The sequence below is a fragment of the Pelobates fuscus genome, chromosome 2 (assembly GCF_036172605.1).
Source record: "Pelobates fuscus isolate aPelFus1 chromosome 2, aPelFus1.pri, whole genome shotgun sequence".
In the NCBI taxonomy this organism is placed as follows: Eukaryota; Metazoa; Chordata; class Amphibia; order Anura; family Pelobatidae; genus Pelobates; species Pelobates fuscus.
In genome coordinates this window covers 125,836,423-125,857,738 of record NC_086318.1, presented here as the reverse complement: position 1 = coordinate 125,857,738, position 21,316 = coordinate 125,836,423, and the positions used below count along the sequence as shown (strand labels likewise).

Here is a 21,316-nt window from a genome sequence, read left to right as displayed (position 1 = left end):
CGACACAGCGTTGTGGAGGCAAAACTGCCAGAAGTCCTTTGCTAAGTTCGTTAGCTGTTTCGATTTTGTTCCACCCAGGTGGTTTATGTATCTGGCTGCGGACACGTTGTCCATGCGTAGGAGCACGCAGCAATTCCCCTGAGTCGGAGATAGACTCCGAATGGCGAACGATCCAGCCAGCAGTTCCAGGCAATTTATGTGCAACGTTGCCTCAACTTCGGACCATCTGCCACCTGTGGAGGCACTGCCACAGCGAGCGCCCCAACCATGTAGGCTTGCGTCCGATTCTATTATCATGTCCGGAGCGGAACCGAAGATGGCCCGGCCGTTCCAGGCCTCCATATGGTCCAACCACCACCGCAGTACGTCTCTGGAATCCCTGCCCAGGGTCAATACACTCTCGTACGAACCGCCCGATCGAAGATGGGATCCCTTCAGACGTTGTAGGGCCCGATAGTGCAATGGACCTGGAAAATCGCCTGAATCGATGAGGTCAATAGGCCGATCACCCTTGCAGTTGTCGGACGGAATGAGAGGTGGCTCTTAGCGCCCGTCGTATCTCCTTCTTCATCGACTTTAGTTTGGCCTCCGGAAGGAAACAGAAACTGGGCGACCGAATCGACCTCGAAGCCCAGGAATTCTATCCTCTGCACCGGGGTCACAATGGACTTCTCCCAATATACGAGGAAGCCCAGGCCTTCCAGGAGACTCACCGTCCATTCCAGGTGTCTGGTAAGTTGCTCGGGGGACGAAGACATAATCAGTATGTCGTCCAGGTAGATAATCATGCGGACCCCTCGAGCTCTGAGGGACGTCACCACGGGCTTCATCACCTTCGTGAAACACCATGGAGCCGAAGATAGACCGAACGGCAGACATGTAAACCGCCATCGACGTCCTTGCCACGTAAAGTGCAATAAGTCCCAGTGCTCTTCCGCCATGGGAATGGTCAAGTAGGCATCATTGAGACAGTGAGCACCCTCCATCTTGAAGTGATGGTAACGGAGGAAATTGTTGAGGTGTTTGAGGTTTATCACCGGTCGGACACCTCCGCCTTTCTTGGCAACAAGAGACCAATTGCTTAGGAAACCGGGTGACCGTACGGAATTTCCTGGATAGCTCGTTTGGCAGAAAGTTCCGCGATCTCCGCGGTAATTAGCCCGGACTACTCTTCCGGCAGCTTCAGTTCCTGTGGGACATAAGTCTGGACAGGGGGAGACAACAAATCTAGGCGGAAACCCCTGACCATATTCAGAACCCATACATCTGTGGTGATCATGCCCCACATATCGAGAAATAGCGCTAGCCTGCCCCCCACGCTTGCCCGGAAAACCATACCATCTGGGGTACTCACCATAAGGACGTCTGTATGAGGGTTGTCCACGACCACCTCGATTCTGCCACGGTCTCCCGCGTGAGGGAAAGAAGGGCGCGGGCTCATATTCTTGGTAGGCCCGGGGGGTTTGACCGGGCCTTATCTAGGGCGGTGAAGGTGCGTACAAAAGGAGCCCAAATCTGTAACAAAAGACTCTCCAAAGAGCATTCCCTTGGCCGAAGCACCCGGTTCCTTCACCGCAAGGTTCACCAACTTGGGCTCAATATTGAGCAAAATTGCCTTGCGGCATTCAGCTGACATGGCATTGTTCACGTTGCCGAGAAGGCAAATCAACCTCTGGACCCACCCGATTGCTTCATCGAAGTCAAGGGGTTTTGTTCCAGCCTTAGCCGCCTCTAAAAGCTCACAAAGCTTTGCAGCGGGCCCCAGGGTGTCCAGGATCTTGTCCTGGCAATTATGGAGCGAAAACTCCAGACCCTTCTTGGGTTTCCAACCCGTTTTCGCCAGGAACTGGGAAATCTGAGGGTCAACCTCTGGCGTCTTGCACGCCGCATCAGGCACCGAAGGCCTCGGGCACTCGGCCCCCAACTTACTGTGCCCCTCTTTGGAAAGAGGGGTTCGCATGTGTAATGTCAAATAACTGGCAATGTGCGCGGGCGGGTCCCATTCCGCCGAACGAGGATGGCGAAGGTCATCAGGATCGAACAGGGGGTAACCCTGAGGATCACAAATGTCCTGCCCCTCACTCGGAGGAAGCACCGAAGCGTCATACTCCGCCTCATCGCCGGAGCCCCTTTCCTCATATGAGGCGTAATCAGGGGCATCCGAGTCTGTCTCTCCAGTCTGATCGCTATCCGATCCATCACCATCACGGGCACGCGCCCGTTTCCATTTCCTGGCCGATTTTGCCCGGCCAGCGGCTCTTTTGCGCGGTAGCGCGCCATCTCGGACGGCCATAGGCACGTCAGTCAGGGCAGGTAACACCTGTGTCACATCTGGAGAGACATGCTTAGTCTTTGCGTGCGCCTTGCGACTCGCCTGAGGCTGCAGCGCAGGCATGGGGACGGGTAACCAGGCAGGGCCAGGGGCTGTGTCAACGCCTGTTGAATTGTATGAGACAGGGACGAAGACATGGACCCCATGGCCGAGGCCAGAGCCCTCTGCATGGTGGAATCAATGAGGGCCTGGAACTCCTGAGAGGGAGTAGGGCCCATCTCCCCAGTGACAGGGGTCTGAGAGGGATCCATAATAGGATAGCTGGGGTTACCAGACCCTTCACCTCTAGCCTGCATAATGTGCAGGGAGGATAAAAAACTATCACCAAAATTCAGCTCTGTACCTTTAAATATGAATACCTACAGGGCAGGTACAGATTCCACAATTAAATGGTAACAAGGGAAAAGGGGGGAAGCCATTACACTACAGAAAAGAGGGGTTGAGTAACCCACAAGCAAATACCTGACACAGGGAAATAAAAATTCGAAAGGGAGAGGTAGGAGGGAGCCGACCCGCCGAGCAGTCCCAGCCACGTGCGAGCAGGAAACAGAAAATGGCCGCCGCGGCTAGGACGCGTCGCGGGTACCCCAGAGCCCTTGCCCCGCCAATGGCCGGGGAGCGCGTGGAGCACACGCGGTCGGGAAACTCCCTCGCACCAGCGGGTGCGAGGAGACACTGATCGGGCCGGCAGATAACGCGGCCGCACACGCGGCCGCGAGGGGAAGGGAGGGGAACCAGGGAGCAATAGAGCTCCACAGAGAATCTTTCCCTGCGAGCCGCGGACCCTGTCTGTGATAAGTAAAGTGTAGCACAGACAGGGAAACTGGTGGCAAAACGCAGGGAAGACAAACCAACAAAAAGAATCAAAAAATGTATAGAAATAAACACAAAATATACATAGAACCAAAACGGAATGAAAACAAGTAATAATCATCAGCTAAAAACAGGGTAAATAACCCTGGCAAACAATAATGAGCACAAATACACAGAGAGAACATTTATACTTAGCTGGTCTGAGGACAGCAGCAAAGAAAGAGGAAGTGGAAGTACATGGCTAGAGACTTTATGGACTGTTCCTAGAGACTGATTGGCTGCCCTGTTACTAGGCAGATATGGTTGTATCTGTTATATATTGTTCATATTTTACATTTTTTCTCTTTCAGTTATATTTTCTCTTTGCTGCTGAGGAATAAAGTAAGAAAGAGATAGCATAATAGGAGCCTCCGTGTCATTAATAAAACCCTAGTTTATTTCTGTTCCCCTTTGCTCATTTCTAAGTCTTGAAAACTGCTAGTTAACCATTCCTTCTCCCTTTAGTGGAACAATCTATTATTAAAAATACATATATTTATTTTGAAGTTAGCTGTGTTTCTTTTTTGATTCATATTATGTGCTCTCCCATGTAAAAAGAAAGAATAAAGCAACTAAATGTACATGTAATCCAGAAACAAGACTCCTCACTGCAGCCCTATTTGCCAGTGGTGAAATTATCAACCTAATTCCTGGTCTAATTCAATGTTTCTCTTCCTATAGTGCATGAGTGGCAATCACAGCAACTTTCCAATCTAAGGCATTTGGTGTCATCATACTGTGAGTATATACTTGCGAAAATTGTCAGACAGTGAATATATATATATATATGGCCAAAGGTAATCAGAGACATCCCTCATAAGGGGACAGGGTTGTTGTTTTTTTAACCAAAACCATTTAATTGAGAGGAATTAAGAGTTGTGGTGCTTGGAGTGTCCCTTCAACCATTGCAGTTTTTACTTTTAGCTAAATTGTTACAGACGATCATCTTTCAGAAAAATGTGGATCGATCTAAATAAAGGACAATTTTCCTGTATGCAGTACTGTGGTTGTAGATCAACAGGTGCCAATTTGTAAAACAATATGTTTAGATTCCGTTTTCAGTAAGTATATATATCAATGTATACATTTAAAATGGAAAGTACAAGCGCTTATATGTATAGTTTTAACTCTAGGTTATACCAAGCAGATTGATGTGAGCTGCTGTGTCACCGTGCTTATCTTTCTATCAGAAAATAGTGGAACAGGAAGAAATATCGGTGTAGCGCTCTATAGTGGTAGATATATAGGAAAAAATTGAAGGGAAACCTTGCTGTACCTTAATGGATATATATACTTATGAATAGTCCCAATGTTTTCAGACTGACCTTAAACAGAGAACACAAATATACAAAACATAGTGTAACCTGTATACAGAATATAAATTGAAAATAAAGTGCATAGGTAACTAACTCACACTTTTCTGAGCTAATGTACTAGCTCAGGTATATGCGCCTTAGGGTCCGTAAAGGCGACCCTCACCCTCCTTCTCGTCCAAATGTTCTCCAGGTGCAGTTTCCTAGGTAATAGGTATAGGAGGGAAAAATATAGCGTAGTACAGTTTGCGTATCTAGGGTGTATGTAGTAGGTAATACCAATATACTCACAAACCCTGAGCCAATATATCGGCTCGCTTCATCAGACGTATGTGGTTAAGGACCACATTCCTTCTTTGTAATAGCAGGTAGAAATAAAAGCCGTAAGTGTAAAAAAAATATAATATATAATTTATTGTATAAAAAATATTTTTAATATAACATTAGTATAAAAATAATATATCAATAAAATAACACTTGTGGCTATAGTCCAAAAGACAATTCTGTCTGCTCACTGTTCATCACTGGATTATTGATATATTATTTTTATATTATTTTTATATTAATGTTATATTAAAAATATTTTTTATACAATAAATTATATATTATATATTTTTTTTACACTTACGGCTTTTATTTCTACCTGCTATTACAAAGAAGGAATGTGGTCCTTAACCACATACGTCTGATGAAGCGAGCCGATATATTGGCTCAGGGTTTGTGAGTATATTGGTATTACCTACTACATACACCCTAGATACGCAAACTGTACTACGCTATATTTTTCCCTCCTATACCTATTACCTAGGAAACTGCACCTGGAGAACATTTGGACGAGAAGGAGGGTGAGGGTCGCCTTTACGGACCCTAAGGCGCATATACCTGAGCTAGTACATTAGCTCAGAAAAGTGTGAGTTAGTTACCTATGCACTTTATTTTCAATTTATATTCTGTATACAGGTTACACTATGTTTTGTATATTTGTGTTCTCTGTTTAAGGTCAGTCTGAAAACATTGGGACTATTCATAAGTATATATATCCATTAAGGTACAGCAAGGTTTCCCTTCAATTTTTTTCCTATATATCTACCACTATAGAGCGCTACACCGATATTTCTTCCTGTTCCACAATGTATACATTTGCTGTTAATACATTTGTATACTTGAAGCTCCTTTTCTCATTTACCGTATTTCTTTTTAGAATGATAAGTCTACTTTAAGATCTAAATTGGTTAATTCATATAAAATAGTGTGGCAAGAACTAGAAATATATTTGTATTTGCCAGATTTCGGTTGTTTTTATTTTGTGTGCGCAAAGTGTTTTGCTAGTGGTGCTAGAATTCCATTGTGATCAGCTGGCACCAAGCCAAACTCACCTTTAATGGTTGGAGGAACACATTTAGTTGTGCTGAATTTACAGATGTCAGAATATGGTCCTTCCCCAGCATCATTTACAGCCTGAATTCGGAAACTGTAACACGTGCACTCCATCAGCCTCTGTACCTTGTAGGTGTGACTTGGTCCTCTATAGATGGGAAGAAATCTACAAAATTATAGAATGATACCAGTCAGACATATTAATTATCAGGAATACTATCCGTACTCTGAAAGGATCTGATCGTATTTTCAATATAGTAACAATTCTACGCCTTACCCTCGAACCCTCTTGCATGTCTCTCCTTCTAATATACAAACAGAAGGACTGGTGCCCCGTGTAAAAGTAAATAACAGGAGAATGCATTGAAGACTCCAAGCCATCTATGGCAGCTGTGGTTATATTCCTATTGACTTATTTGTTGAGTTTAGTTATTTTTAATATTTTACTTTTTAGAGATTACCAGCATTGAGACAAACCGAAGTACTTAATGGCAATAACTAATAACTGAAGTAAAGAATATATACACCCAAAGTGTACACACAAGGTATACTTAAATGTATTTTCAAATAGCACAGGCTCAGTATGTCTGTGGAAATAAACATAATAAAAACCTAATGCTTTCTGTATATAACCAAAATAAATGCAGCAAGGTGAGAAGAAACAAACTCACAAAGCAGGAGCCATGCCAGGCTCTATGTGATCAGCGTATGGATGCCTATACAGGCTCAACGATATAGTGCCAAGACAGAAGTACCGAATCAGTGGATAAAGGTAACAATTTATTTAAAACAATTAAAAAGGGAATAAAGGACTGGAGTCCAAAAGATAACGCAGTTTAAATGTATATATATATATATATATATATATATATATATATAAAATGTCACCGCAACACTGGTCCTCACCAAGTCCAATCCCATAAATCAATATGTGTAAAACACCAAACGCGTTTCAGCTTTCGCCTTCTTCAGTGCTGTAGAATCTTCCGTCCGGTATGTTTAAATATCCTGTCCCGATTCATAATTAGCAGCTGGAATTCGTTCCCACTCTCACAGCGGAACGTCACTTCCGGTGTGGCGCCGATGCGTCACTTAATGTGTATCGGTTGTTAAACAATATAGGTCTTGCACAAGTCTCCATTTTGGTTGTGGGCAAAATGCCCTTATAATGCACATATATAGAACATATAAAAACAAGTATGCACATGCGCGGCATTGGCTGCGCGCGCATTAGACCTCCCCATAGGAAAGCATTATTCAATGCTTTCCTATGGGGATTCCAACGACACTAGAGGTCCTCATGCATAGCGTACCAAAAGTCGTCTTAGAACCTGGAGGTCCCTCTAGTGGCTGTCTACTAGACAGTCACTAGAGGAGGACTTATAAAAACTGCAATAATTACACTTGCAGGGTTAAGGGTGATGGGAGTTGGCACCCAGACCACTTCAATGGTCTGGTGCCTACAGTGTCCCTTTAAGTGGTCTGGGTGCAGTACCCCGGTCATTTTAACCCAGCAGTGTAAAATATTGCTGTTGCACTACATGTGCTTACCTAAAGAGAATCGAGTCAGACTCGTTACTTAATCATTTTCTGCTCACAGAGAGCACTTGATAGCCGACAAATGCTTCCCTATGGGGAAACAATGGATTGGCTGAGATCATCAATCTTGATGGTCTCAGTAAGGGCGGCAATGCGGGGACCAATGTGGCGAAGGCTGAAATGTAAGTGAAGTTGTTGTTTTTTCCCTTTATACTGGGCGACCCAGATATCTACATAGTTAGTTGGACACTACAGTGTTAGGAATAGATGACTGTTCCTATCGCTATAGTGGTCTCTTACTTAGCTGCTGATTTTCACCAAATCGTATAGTGTACACCAAAGCACAGAGTCCCTCTTAAGTGAAGCAGAACTAAATGAAAAATAGGTAATTGTTATCAGTGAGTTAAATTAAGTTAATATGGGCCTTGGTAGCACTGTTTGCAATCTAAATTAAACTAAACAGCTGTCATTATCTAATCAATAGTCATTAAAAGAAAAGTGTGCAGAAACAACGTTTTATCTGATAAACACAAGAGAAGTAAGTTTGAACTAAGCCAAAGGAGTTCTTCTAGGGCCAATGTAGCAAACTGCCATAATCTTTTGTATGATATTGTTTTGAAAGGTCGGTGCAATTTTTAATTAATTTGCTTTACTTTCTGCTTTTGTTTTAGAACACTAAGTTTAAAAAAGCTCATCTCTCTTGTGTATTTGTAATCTTGCACAGGCACAAACGTCTAACTTCAATCACATACACGTAACAGAGCATTCCGGATTTCTAAACAAATGCATAATATGGTTATCTTTGTTTGTATTATCATCATTCCATTAGTTCTTCCAGTTTTTGCTGGATTTATTCTACGTGTTTAATGACAGCTTAAACAACATTAAGCTTTACAGAAAAGTCAATTATTTAAAATATGCTCATTGTTCCTTTCATTGTTTCCTTTTTCTGTCTGCACTTAAATTTTTTATGTTATTATTGCACAGTGCAATACTTACAACTGAGTGAAAAATATACAAAAGTGATTAGTGCTTCTTAATACTGAAGACATACTTGTGACTTAAAAAGGGCAATGCTAGCAGAGCCTGACCTTCTCCCTGAACAGACATGCAGTGACTGAGCTCCTCAGATTGTGGCAGAATTTGGGGCATAAACCCCGGCTACTGCACTTATACATCTTCCCACAAGCATAACTCAGGTCAGGAGCACCTGATAGTCAAGTAGTTTGCTACCTTTCATGTGATTGTACGTTAGTGAATGCCCGGACAAGCCTGTTGCGGCCTACTGTGAGCAAGGCTGGGTAGAGGCGGACGATTTCCTCGCCTGCTGACTCGTGGAAGAGACCTGCAGCACTCCTAATCCCCCCCCTCCTAACTCCCATCAGTGTCAATTAAACAAACCTTCTTGAGAAAGGTAAGAGGTACAGTTCATAGCAACACTGGTGCATTTGGAACCCTTACCTACATGTATAGTTTCCTAGAGCAATGAAAACCACAGTTACAGCAAAATACCCCCTAAACTTAATTTAATGGCACAGTTTAACCCCTTAAGGACACATGACATGTGTGACATGTCATGATTCCCTTTTATTCCAGAAGTTTGGTCCTTAAGGGGTTAAAATGGAGTTCTTCTGTCTAGGGAGCACTATTAATACACTGCCATTTTTAAAAGATGTACACACAAAAAAAGTTGTACACACAATATGAGCACGGAAAGAAGTTCACCCAGTAACACTTTAGCAGTGTTCCGAACCTGACATCTTCCCATTAGCATTGCGGTGCCCCCTACCCAGAAATATGCATCAGACAATGAAAGCCAGAGAGCACTGGAGTTTGTGTGAGGGGAAAAAAATATTGTATCCTATAACTCCAGCTACATAGGAACAACTCCAGCTACATCGGAAATTATGTGTGGATATTGCTTTAATTCCAGCTCCTCTTTATGTAATGATTTACAGTCTTTTTTTTTTTTAAACAAGCCGTAAAACTTGAACTTGTTTAGTTCCCTTTTCAAACATTTTTACTTTTTGAGACAGTCAAACATGTGAGAGGAGATACTCTGGACATAACTCACAGTTTATATAAATTGTTAGAAATACTTAAAGGCTTTCGCCACATATGTCTTTCAACCCTGAGAAACCATGAAAAGTAAAAATAAAAGTGCTAAGCCTGCAAGAAGGAAGCCTGCACTCTGATAATGTAAACCTGTGTGTCCTAACAAGGCTTCAAAGTAATGTTCTACAATAGCTGTGCATTTAACATAAACGCCTATTAAAGGTGAATGCATTAATGTCACTTGTTTACGCCCACCCCTTATCATACTGTGACAGAGAAAGCAGTGAACATCACTTAAATCACTGCATTAGCACTTCTTTAGTCTGTGCAAATGTAATATGTGCCTTCAGGTTTTTAAAGTGTACTAAGCAATATAAATAAATATTGCATATATCCCAGTGTCACAACAACATACAACCACTATCTTCTACAGAATATGATATAAATATATACATGTTTTCTTTTTACATTTTCATTTAATGGAGTTTGACTGTCCAAGCTCAACTGTTCTAAATGAAAGCTGATAGTTGTAGATGCAATGGGATCCATTAGAAAATAGCAGGGAACCATTTGGCTCACTATAGCAAAATTCAGTCAATAGAAAATACAGTAAATCAAATGGGAATTGTATCAGCCAAATTGAAATGTATTGAGCCAAGTGAAAGGGGATACATTTGCTAAATAAATGTCACGCTTAGCATATAGACCCCACAGATGTTCTGAACTGCTTGCCTGCGTTCGGTTGGATTCGATACAGCAGAGGTTCTAAATTATGTAGAACTTCCTCGTCCTCAGTTGAACATCAAGGGAAGAAGTGCAGGTAAATGCAATGCTTATTGGCAGATTACATATAAACTAACTCACAATTCTCTCTAATATTAAATTAATATTTTCTTATTGTGCGTATTTCAGAACAAAATAGATTCAGCCAGTATTCACAAAGTAATTTAAGAAATGCCCTTATGTGTTTGTTATAAATACTGTGTTTATTCTCTCATGTGTTTTTTTCTCAATGGAAAAGTACTAAACATAATAACTTAGGTGCACAAAACCATATTATTAAATATACTATTAATATAAAAACTGGCAGTAGATATCGCTGACGTAAAACTGAACGCAGTGTTTCGTTCTTATGCTTTTAATTAGAAAACAATTTCAAGATAATTGTGTTATCTTTTTGAATAGCACAACATATCATTTTGCCCTGCTATTATCATGAAACTGTAAAGTCTTTGCAGCATATATGTTTCTCACTGGAGAAATAGTGGACACGCTGTGGGTTATTTATAAAGAGCAATTCAGGGACAACGTCGTAAAAGTAGAGCAATCAGAGGGAATGTTTCATTCGTATCCATGGCGATGCTTTTCTTTTTTTAGAACGTTACCCCAGAATAGCTTTTTACAAAACGGGTGTAAGGAAATCTGCTGTCCAACTTGTAGCAGTATGTAATAAAACAAAATGTGGCATAATTCTGCCTGCTTTTTAATTTTACCACATGACAGGAGGCTTCATATTTTTATGAAATTTTTATGAAAACTTTCTTTACTAACTCCATAGCAGCAAAGAAAAAAACAGATAAAATAAATTCAACTATTTATCCATCTGTCCTAGACGTATTGAACCATATTTTCTCTCTCTTTTCCACATACGGATCAAAAGACCAATACCTCTTTACGTATCCTATAAGCGGGGATTGTACCGTTGAGCTAGTTTAAGCTCTATTGCATGTGAGTAGGGTTACTACAGACCTTTTCTTCCTGTTATCCACCTTCTGTACTAGACGTATTGCACCATTATCTTCTCCTCTCTTCACATACTGATCCAAAGAAGCCGTCTCCATTTGGTCCATACAGAGAATATTCCCCTACACAGGCTGTCCATCAGGCATAATTAAGGACTTTGTTTTCGTATTTCTCTTTCTTAAAGGACCACTCTAGTGCCAGGAAAGCATACTCGTTTTCCTGGCACTAGAGTGCCCTGAGGGTGCCCCCACCCTCAGGGACCCCCTCCCGCCCGGCTCTGGAAAGGGGAAAGGGGTAAAAACTTACCTTTTTCCAGCGCTGGGCGGAGAGATCTCCTCCTGCTCTCCTCCTCCGATCCTCCTCTTCTCCTCCCCGTCGGCTGAATGCGCACGCGCGGCAAGAGCTGCGCGTGCATTCAGCCGGTCACATAGGAAAGCATTCACAATGCTTTCCTATGGACGCTGGCGTGCTCTCACTGTGAAAATCACAGTGAGAAGCACGCAAGCGCCTCTAGCGGCTGTCAATGAGACAGCCACTAGAGGACATAGGGGGAAGGCTTAACCCATTCATAAACATAGCAGTTTCTCTGAAACTGCTATGTTTCTGAAAAAATGGGTTAACCCTAGAAGGACCTGGCACCCAGACCACTTCATTAAGCTGAAGTGGTCTGGGTGCCTAGAGTGGTCCTTTAAAGGTTTTTTTCTTAAGATTTACCACTATATTTTGGACTTTGTTCACAATTAGCTGTACTATAGTCAGCTTTGGCACAACCTTTATTTGTCTTGTCTTTTGTACTATCCTTGTTAATAGGGCTTTGAGGGAACCCTATTTTTAGGTTTGCTGCCTCTTATTCTCCCCATTTATAGTATCAGTTTATTTTAGCGCTGTTTCCTTTGTTTGTGTGTTCCTATTCTGTTCCTTATACAGAACCACCCCCTTTACCCCGTGTGCCTCTCCGCCATGGCCGCTCATCTCATAGAATTGGAACTCTGCGAATTGCACACGAAGGGCGCAGTCCAACCTGCGCCCGGACGAGAGGGCTTTCTTAGCAAAATGTTTCGCGTTTGCAAGAAAACCGGTGACTTCAGACCAGTGATCAATTTAAGGGATCTAAACTTGTTGGAATCTCTGGGATTCATTGTCAACAGGGCCAAGTCTGCACTGACTCCCGCCCAGACAATTCAATTCCTGGGCTTTGAAATAGACTCCCGGTCCTGCACGCATCACCTTCCGTCTTCCAAAGTGACGGTCATTCAGAAGGAGATCCGAAAGGTCTTCAACCTCTACCCCATCCCCATGAGGCAACTCGCCCAGATTGTATACCTGTCCTCCTCAAGCCATATTTCCAGGCCCTCTGCACTACCGTGCCATGCAACGGCTGAAGACCCGCTTCCTCAGATGAAACCCCACATACAGCCAGCCGGTTCCACTGACAGATGAGGTTCGTCAAGAACTCGAATGGTGGCTCAATTGCATGCAAGCATGGAATGGTCAAACCATCTTTGGCAGCCACCCGGACTTCATACTGGAGTCAGATGCCAGCCGGTGGGGATGGGGTGCTACCAATGGGGGGGAGTATGGAAAACCCAGCAACTCATGATGCACATCAACTGCCTGAAATTATTGGCCGAATCCTTCGCAATCTGCAGGCTGGCAAAAGGGCAATCCAATTGCTGTATTCTCCTTCGGATGTACAATGTCTCTGCTGTACGTTACATCAATCATTTGGGAGGTACTCACTCCCAGATACTGATGGAGTTACCAAACGGAATTTTCAATTATTGCCTCTCAACCTCTTAAACCTTCAGATGTTTGCATGCCTGAATGACCAGAGAGGTCCACCTGTTTGCCTCACGCAACAACCATCTACTACCAGTGTTTTACAGCTGGCTCTGGGACCTAGTGGGGAACACACATCCTATGCTCGTGGATAGACGCCTGTCCTTAGTGGCCTGGCCTGGACTCTGCATGGTGTACCATTGACTTATCGTCAGCAACTAGAGATCTGATGTGGGAGTTCTAGGCCCCAGGAACACGGAAAAGTTACCTATCTGCCTGGCAATCTTGGACCTGTTTGTGTGTGGGATGGGCCCTTGATCCTTTTACAGCACCTATTTCCGCGATCATGAATTTCCTCTCTTCACTCTTCGAGGAAGGTAAGTCATACTGCACCATTAATGTCATCAGGTCCACTATATCGGCAGCCCATGTACCGGTTCAAGGGAGGGCGGTTGGCCAAGAATTCTGTGATCTGTCGACTACTACGGGGAATTAAACTCAGACATCCTCCAGCTACCAAATATCAACAACTATGGGATGTGGACGTAGTGCTTCAGTTCTTGAGAGTGTGGCCATCTAACGAACTTCTATCCTTACGACAATTGATGGCCAAATTTACCTTTTTACTGTGTCTCATCTCATTCCGACAAGTCTCGGATGTGTGCGCTTTTGACATGAATGCTTTTACGGTCGCTCCAGAGAGAGTCACATTCCGTATTTAACAACAAACTAAATCAGATTCGTCGTCGGTCTTCTACCCGTTCTTCGCCTCGGACCCTTAACTATGCGTGGTTACGGCATTGCTGGCATATGTGAAGGCGATGGAGACGTAGCTCCCAACATCATCCCTACAACTGCTGGTGTCATTCCTCTCGGTCCGGTTTCGGTCACCACCCTGTCCAGATGGATTAGATGGCTCCTTATGCTGGCCAGGATAGACCTGTCTTTTGGTGCCCACTCCGTTCGCGGAGCAGCAGCATTGTCGCTTTTATGGCGTGTGCGTCACTTTCGGATATCTTACCAGCGGCGGAGTGGTAACGCGAATCTACGTTTCGGATATTCTACTTTCGTCCGTCGTCTAGCGCCGCATTTTCTCTTCTTCCTAAGCGTTAAAATTGCAAAATATGAAGCCTCCTGTCATGTGGTAAAATTGAAGCGTATACTAGCGTAGTGTACCAATAATCTTAATTTTAATAATGACAGAAGGCGAGTATTTCCCCCTTCCCCCCCTTTCTTGTTCTTCCCAACTCTGGTATAAGGTAAGTTATTGGGTCATAGGACACTTGGGGATTCTAGTACTTTATATGTCTATATGACGTGTATGAGACTTATTTTCGGTTATGGAATTGTCATTCTTGCATGTGTGAATAGTTCTAGTTATGATAACATCTGATATCGTTAGATAACTTTAGTCTTATTAACATCTGCTTACGTAAGCTCACTGTTATATATTTATACGGTCGGTTCCGTGTCACTGAAACTAGTCTCTTTTCTTTCAGCTTAACCAGTCGTCAGCGCCTATGGGAGGAATTAGTTTCCCTTATCTTTTTCAAGTTTAAAGTTGGATTTTCATACAAAGTTATCCATTTGGTTATGGACTTGTGATGTCACATTTGTCAAGAGGAAGTGCTCTGGATATGCTTTCACTTATATACACTCTAACTGTGTTCTGATTGGTTCTTTATTTTACCTGTTTTTTTTCTTTGCTGCTATGGAGTTAGTAAAGAAAGTTAATGCAAAATACTCGCCTCCTGTCATTATTAAAATTAAGATTATTAGTACACTAAGCTAGTATAATCTTCAATTTTAACTTACTAGATAAGAGTGTCCCCTTGCTGTATAACAACCTCAGTCTGAAAGGTGTATGTCTTTTGCCAATTACACTATATGGACTGTTTCCCAAAAATGTATGGTATTAAATCCACTGACTAACTACTACAGCTCAGTGTAACAATACTGCCTAAAGGTTATGGCCAAAGTCATATAAATGTTTCAGTATGGCCATAGATATCATAAATAAGAAAACAATAATGTATTGGACTAAAGTTTTTTTTTTTCTTTGCATTTCATTGTTTGTTGTTTTGCCAGTGCCATTGATTTCCCATTAGGCAAAGTAGTCACCTGCCTAATGATGGGGTGCCTTCTCTGCCTCTTAAAATACACTCCCTACCACTGTTGCAGTGCAAATTGCACTGGGGTACTTTCCAGGCTATTTAAGTTCTCCCTACAGCAAGCAGGGCAACAAATCTGCATACAATTTTGCATTAAGCTTGAACATTCCTCATTGCATTGGGGGTGATGCAATGAGTGCAGAGCAAATAAAAGTGGGGCACAAATCACCTCAGCCCCCCCGACTCAGCCCCCCAAGATTTGACTCCCTGTGACTTCTGACCTTGCCCAAAACTAAAATCACCTTTGAAAGGGAAGATATTGCAGAACGTTGATGAGATTCAGGTAAATATGATGAGGCAGCTGATGGCGATTCAAAATATTTCGCAGAGTGTTTTGAACAGTGGAAGAGATGCTGGGAGAACTGTGTGAAGTACCAAGGTGCCTACTATGAAGGGGACTGAGGCATCATTGTCCTATGTACTATGTTTCTTGTATCTTCTTCAATAGTTGTCTTCATTTTTCACTTAATTACTTGGATACATTTTCCGGGCAGAGCTTGTGTGTATATATATATATATATATATATATATATATATATATATATATATATATATATATATATATATATATATATATAATATATATATACACACACAAAATTCTGATTAATGTTATCTGTCAAGTCTTCTATAGCATTTACTTGGGTGAATGAAGACAGAACTGGCACTAATGTAAAGGTGAAATTTCCTCTTTAAGCCACCCGCTGATTTTATGTCAAATTATTATTGACAAATGCGAGTTACAAAGTGCAGCATTCTTAGAAGAACAGGAAATATATTATTATTTTCTAGGAACTGAATAATTTTCCAGCAGCACACACCTGGAGCCTTGAAAAGTCAACAAAACGATCTGTATATAAAATCATATATACATAAATTAACTTCTACAGAAGCAGAGAGTGCTAAGTGTAGGATTCAAAGCGGTTTGTTTTTTCTCCTTAAACAACAAATTTCCTCTACGTAAAATGCAATTCAGAGCCGTGAATATCTAGTTAGTCAAGAAATTGTTCACTGCAATAAAATTAGGATAAATCAGATTATTCCTTGGAATGTGTACATACATTACTATTACGTGAGCACATACACAATAAATCATTTTTCAAATATTCCAAAAACCAATATGGTATTTAATAACATTTCAGACATGTCTCCTTGCTGGAATATTTATTACTGGAATAAGAGCTGGTATATTTTTCTATCCTAAACAGTGACGACGCCTTTAAGATTTAAAACCACCTGCAATAAACAGATTGTTAACAAGAATGGAAATTGATACATCAGGGGAGATGTTGGTGAGTACTCTGTGCCTTTTCTGGGATTTTGTTCTGGCATGTTTTAGCAATACTGATGGCCCACGATTTAATGTTTGGGACTTTTACATATTTTTTTTCTTTTGTAGAATGCATTGAGCGTATTAATATTTCCTACATTTTATGCACCAGAAAAGTAATACATTTTCTTACTCTACTTTTATTGTGGAGTTGAAAGCAAAGCAGAATGTTCACACAGTATTCTTTGTTAGGGCATCATCATTGTGGAGGGGCAAAGAAGGAAGGTGACACTTCTTAGTCTACTTCTAAAACACTTTAAATAAATTATAACATATTTTTGAACCCTACAAAAAAAGACACTTTTCAGGATACTTTGATAAATCTCTCCCATTGTTCTCCCCATTGTACAATTATATACATGCTGAGATTTAGAGTGCCTTTCTTTCTTTTAATGTTCTATTTGTACCATCACTGTGTTTTAGTGTGTTTATCTTATTTCCCTGAGTACATACCTCTGTCCATTAGTGAACTATCCTGTTTACAGTGTGCCCTGACAATCCCTCTGGAATTTAGTGTACCCTGTGCTTTACAACTTGTACTTGTCTTTTAGTTTCCACTTTTATTTTAAGAACAGCCCCTATTTAAGGAGTTCCCTGTCTTTTTAAAATGACCCTTAGCATGCTGCCAATCTATCTACCAAGTAAGTAGTTCAAGGCTTCTGTGCTTCAGCATTAGGAGATAAATACATATCGACAAACAGATATACAGACAGGCAATGTATACTACACACGCAAAAAAGTACAAACAGTTGTATTTTTTGGGAGGTTGAAAAATATAATTACAAGATTCTACAAAAAGTACTGCTAAGACAAAATCTGTTACCAAAGAGAAACAAATGTATATTTATTTCACATAAGATGATTTTTATCCAGATTGTTACACAAGGCATTTTGCAAGTAATAGCTACTATATTGGTAACAGACTGACTACTTAGTTTCTAACAAAGTAACTGTGCTGTTTGGTGGTGGCTCAGAAGAATTAATGACAAACTCATGCTTAAGACCACTGAACAGTAATTATGCCATATGGTCGTTTGGGTCCTCTCAGCTCATACTATCAACACTACCACGAACTATCGGGGATGGGGATAGTCACCTGTCAATAAAATTAAAATGGTCCCTGGGACCAATTGTATTCCAATTTGTGCTATAACTGGTTCTTTTGCATGATGGGCAGACATTCACAATTTCTAAATTAGTGTTTGCAGTGTCTCTTTAGGCAACATCGACTAAATGTAAGCAGAATACAATAACGTATACAAATAAAGATTGGTTGAATTCATCATTCCTTTTGGGAGAAAGACTGAAATCTCTTTAAATAATTTTTCATGTAAAGAAGCTGGAATTGGTATTCAGTTACACACATAAAGTATAGCACTACCTCCATGAATGCCTTATCCATGTAAAAGGGAAGTCAGATGGATGTACAGATATACCCTTAATGGACCAGTTTGCAACATTGTATCTATTGTATCCACTACATTAGTCACAATATACATTCTGTTTATGTTTATGTGCAAGCTGCCATATAGACCAATCTATCCATACATACCTTTTCATGCCCAAAGATTGATACTCCATCATCAGGTGATGCATTCATAAATAGTGACAAGGTATTATCTACACAAACCCATATTGGCCTTGCTCCTTTCCATCATGCTTATATATCTCCCAATGCTATGAAGTGTGATTTCACAAATGCTATAGTTTCCACTTCCAGACAGTTAAATATTAGAATAATGTCCAATTAGAAGGTTATTTCTTTCTCTCTTTAAAAAGAGGCACCAAAACACGTAAGACTGTAAAGAATTTCATATAAATGATGCTGATATTCATAAACGTACCTTTTGTTTTTGTCTTCAAGCTGAAGAATGAAGATTATATCATCTGAAGACTGTGACTTTGTGCTGCTCTCCCCCCATTTTAATTTGAGGCTCTGAGGTCCTGCAGCCGTACACTCTAACCGCGGAGGCAATGGCGGAAGCTGGCTGGTTTTTACATTAATTGTATGACTGAAAGGTCCCGCTCCAATTTCATTCACTGCCTGTACTCGTAGTCTATGAAACAAAACAAGAAGATACAATGTAAAAGCAATACAAATACGAATGCACTTGACCTTCATTCTAGAAGTGTATTATGATGTCTCCAAAACCACTCAATGGCATTATTTTCCCATATTGCACCATTTACAATCATGTACCGTCTCTCTATAGACACATACAGAAAGAATCAATAGAAAAGGTTGTCAACTTATCGCCTGCCAAAAATGATTATACAAGTCGTCCTGTTGCATCAGCAGGACCTAAACACAATGGAAATTAAAGGCCAAATATTAACAATGTCACTTCATACAACAATGAGACTATAAACTGTTTAGACAACGATTTGCTATTTACATATTATTTAAGTTAAAGTCAAATAGCTCTCCTGCGGTAGAAAGAGGATCCAGGCATTCCAAGTATCTTCAACTGTATTTACTAGGACAAGTGGGATACCGCAACATTTCAACCCCTCAAAGGGTCTTTGTCAAGCTTTATCAAAAAACAAAAGCTTTTGCAAAGACCCTTTCAGGGGTTTAAACGTTGTGGTGTCTCATTTGTCCTAATAAATACAATTGAAGATACTAGGAGTGCCTGGATCCTCTTTCTACCACTGATATCTACTCCCTGGGGCTAGTGCTGGCCCTTGGTCCAGTTTAGCACTCGGATCTTCACGTGATTGGAGTGCGGTTCGTTTTTCTCTTTTTGCAAATAGCTCTCCTGAAACATGACAAAAAAAACTCTCTGAATTTAAACACATATATGCCTCGAGGTGCTAAATAAATGTTTACTGCACAATCCACTGGTACTCAAAGGATTAAATATAAATTTGTTTTCCTTTTATCTGATGATGCACTGATAATATACTGGAAGCTGACATACAAATGAGTTTTTCAGACAATAACTTGTTTTGACTGCAGCAAGGAGACAAAATAGAATGAAAGCATGAACAGACTATAAATGAGATCTTTACGTTTAATACAGGATACTGTGCTTCCAATTGGCACATGGAAGCTCCCTGTGGGGTTACATTGTGTGATTGGTAAATTATCTGCCCTTTTAACAAGTATAATTACTTGGCATGTGGTGTTATTACTTCAACACACAAAGCACAGACCACACACTCCTAACTAATTTGACTCACACTCTCCAAATATCACAGATCATGTTTTCCTCCATCATGTACATCTTCAATACTTATATTATAAAGAGTCACACTACTGCCCAAATAAATATAAATAAAAATCACTGTTTAGTAGTTATGCCAACCACTGAAAACATGCATTAATTTAATTGGGATTTTTTTCACTGGAAACTGCTTTCAAAAGCTGCAAATGTCTTGTTTGCACCTTTTGCAAGCATGTCTTGTTTGCACCTTTTGCGAGCCCGCCTCTTCTAACCCAGCCCAGATTTTATGTGGCTGCTCAATCACAGACATACCAATGCAGCTCAATGAGAAGTCTTTGCAAGGATGCTTCTTCATTTTAGTTCCACTAAGCCAGGGGTAGGCAACCTTCGGCTCTACAGATGTTTTGGACTACATCTCCCATAATGCTTTTACAGCCATATTGCTGGCAAAGCATCAAGGGAGATGTAGTCCACAACATCTGTAGAGCCGAAGGTTGCCTACCCCTGCACTAAGCTAACCAAACCAGGAAGTAACAGGACTGGTTGGCTGATTGGAAGCCAGCGGGTGAAACAAGATTAGTTTATAAAAGTGCCAATTTCTATTGAAATTTGCACTTTTTGTAAAATGAAAAAGAGGACACATTGTTTACACATATAATCCATATAACACTATAATCCATGTAGAGCTAGTGAATGCAGGTCTAAAAATGTAAGTGCCTCCTATCCAGCTAATTCTCCTCCCATGGTGATATAGATATTTAGGGGAACGACATTTGGGAAACATATAATTCTCACTGATTCCCTTAAATAATCCATAAAATACAATATATATTCTACATGAAGGAGCGTACATTATTGATAATGTTTTACCCACTTTTATAAAGGGTGCCAAAATACGTGAAGATGATTTTAAATCAATGCACAATTCTTGGAAAAATGTTAACACTTCATCTAAATTCCAATATGCTTGACATTTTGTGCAAAATAAAATTATTTTAAAGTATAGCAAGGATTTGCTTTTTTTTTTCATTATTCACAGCATGCCCTCCTGGTTACTTTCCCACTCGTTCTTCTAAACATACACCGCCAGAGTCGAGCAGAATCCAATTCCTGCAAACTTCTGAACTCTAGAAAATGCCACAAAAAACATGTAAAATACTGTTCCTGACACAGCAATGTAAACAGAAGAGAGAAAATTCTATTTCCAGTCTCAACAGTTCTCCTAGAACACATAAAAACCACATAAGTGATATTAATCACCATCAGAATGGCATGAGAATGAATTGATAGGATCATTCCCAGATGATTAACCCATTAATTTTCCACACAGTAGAGGTTGAATAGGCATGGCATACCAAAAAACCTTGCTAAATTTGGTGATGGAAGTCCATTACCTAATCTGACTTTATAATGAAAAAAACAATCTATTTAAAAATATATCCAGATTAAGTACAAGCCAAAGTAAATACTAAGTTAGCCTTAGCAGCTGTCCTTTAAAGAAAACCTGATATCGAAAATTAGCGTTACATTAATCATCTTGTCTTCGTGCTGTTAAAGGGTATATATGTGTTTTTTAACTTTTGTTTCTTTGTAATTTTCCTAGTTTTTTATCACTTAGAAGAGGTTAGAACAAACATGCCATTCATCTGACTCCCATC

At 40.8% G+C, this 21,316-nt stretch overlaps 1 protein-coding gene across 2 annotated transcripts in view; it reads right to left on the bottom strand.

Moving 5' to 3' along the window:
• Positions 1-21,316, bottom strand: part of FNDC3B (fibronectin type III domain containing 3B) — a 296,429-nt gene that overhangs the window by 16,154 nt on the left and 258,959 nt on the right. For both annotated transcript variants that reach the window (XM_063442678.1, XM_063442679.1), the window contains exons 23-24: positions 18,336-18,548; positions 5,874-6,040 (exon numbers count right to left, since the gene is read on the bottom strand). In XM_063442678.1, the coding sequence (XP_063298748.1) occupies positions 5,874-6,040; positions 18,336-18,548 (380 nt within the window). The remainder of the gene's footprint in view (positions 1-5,873; positions 6,041-18,335; positions 18,549-21,316) is intronic.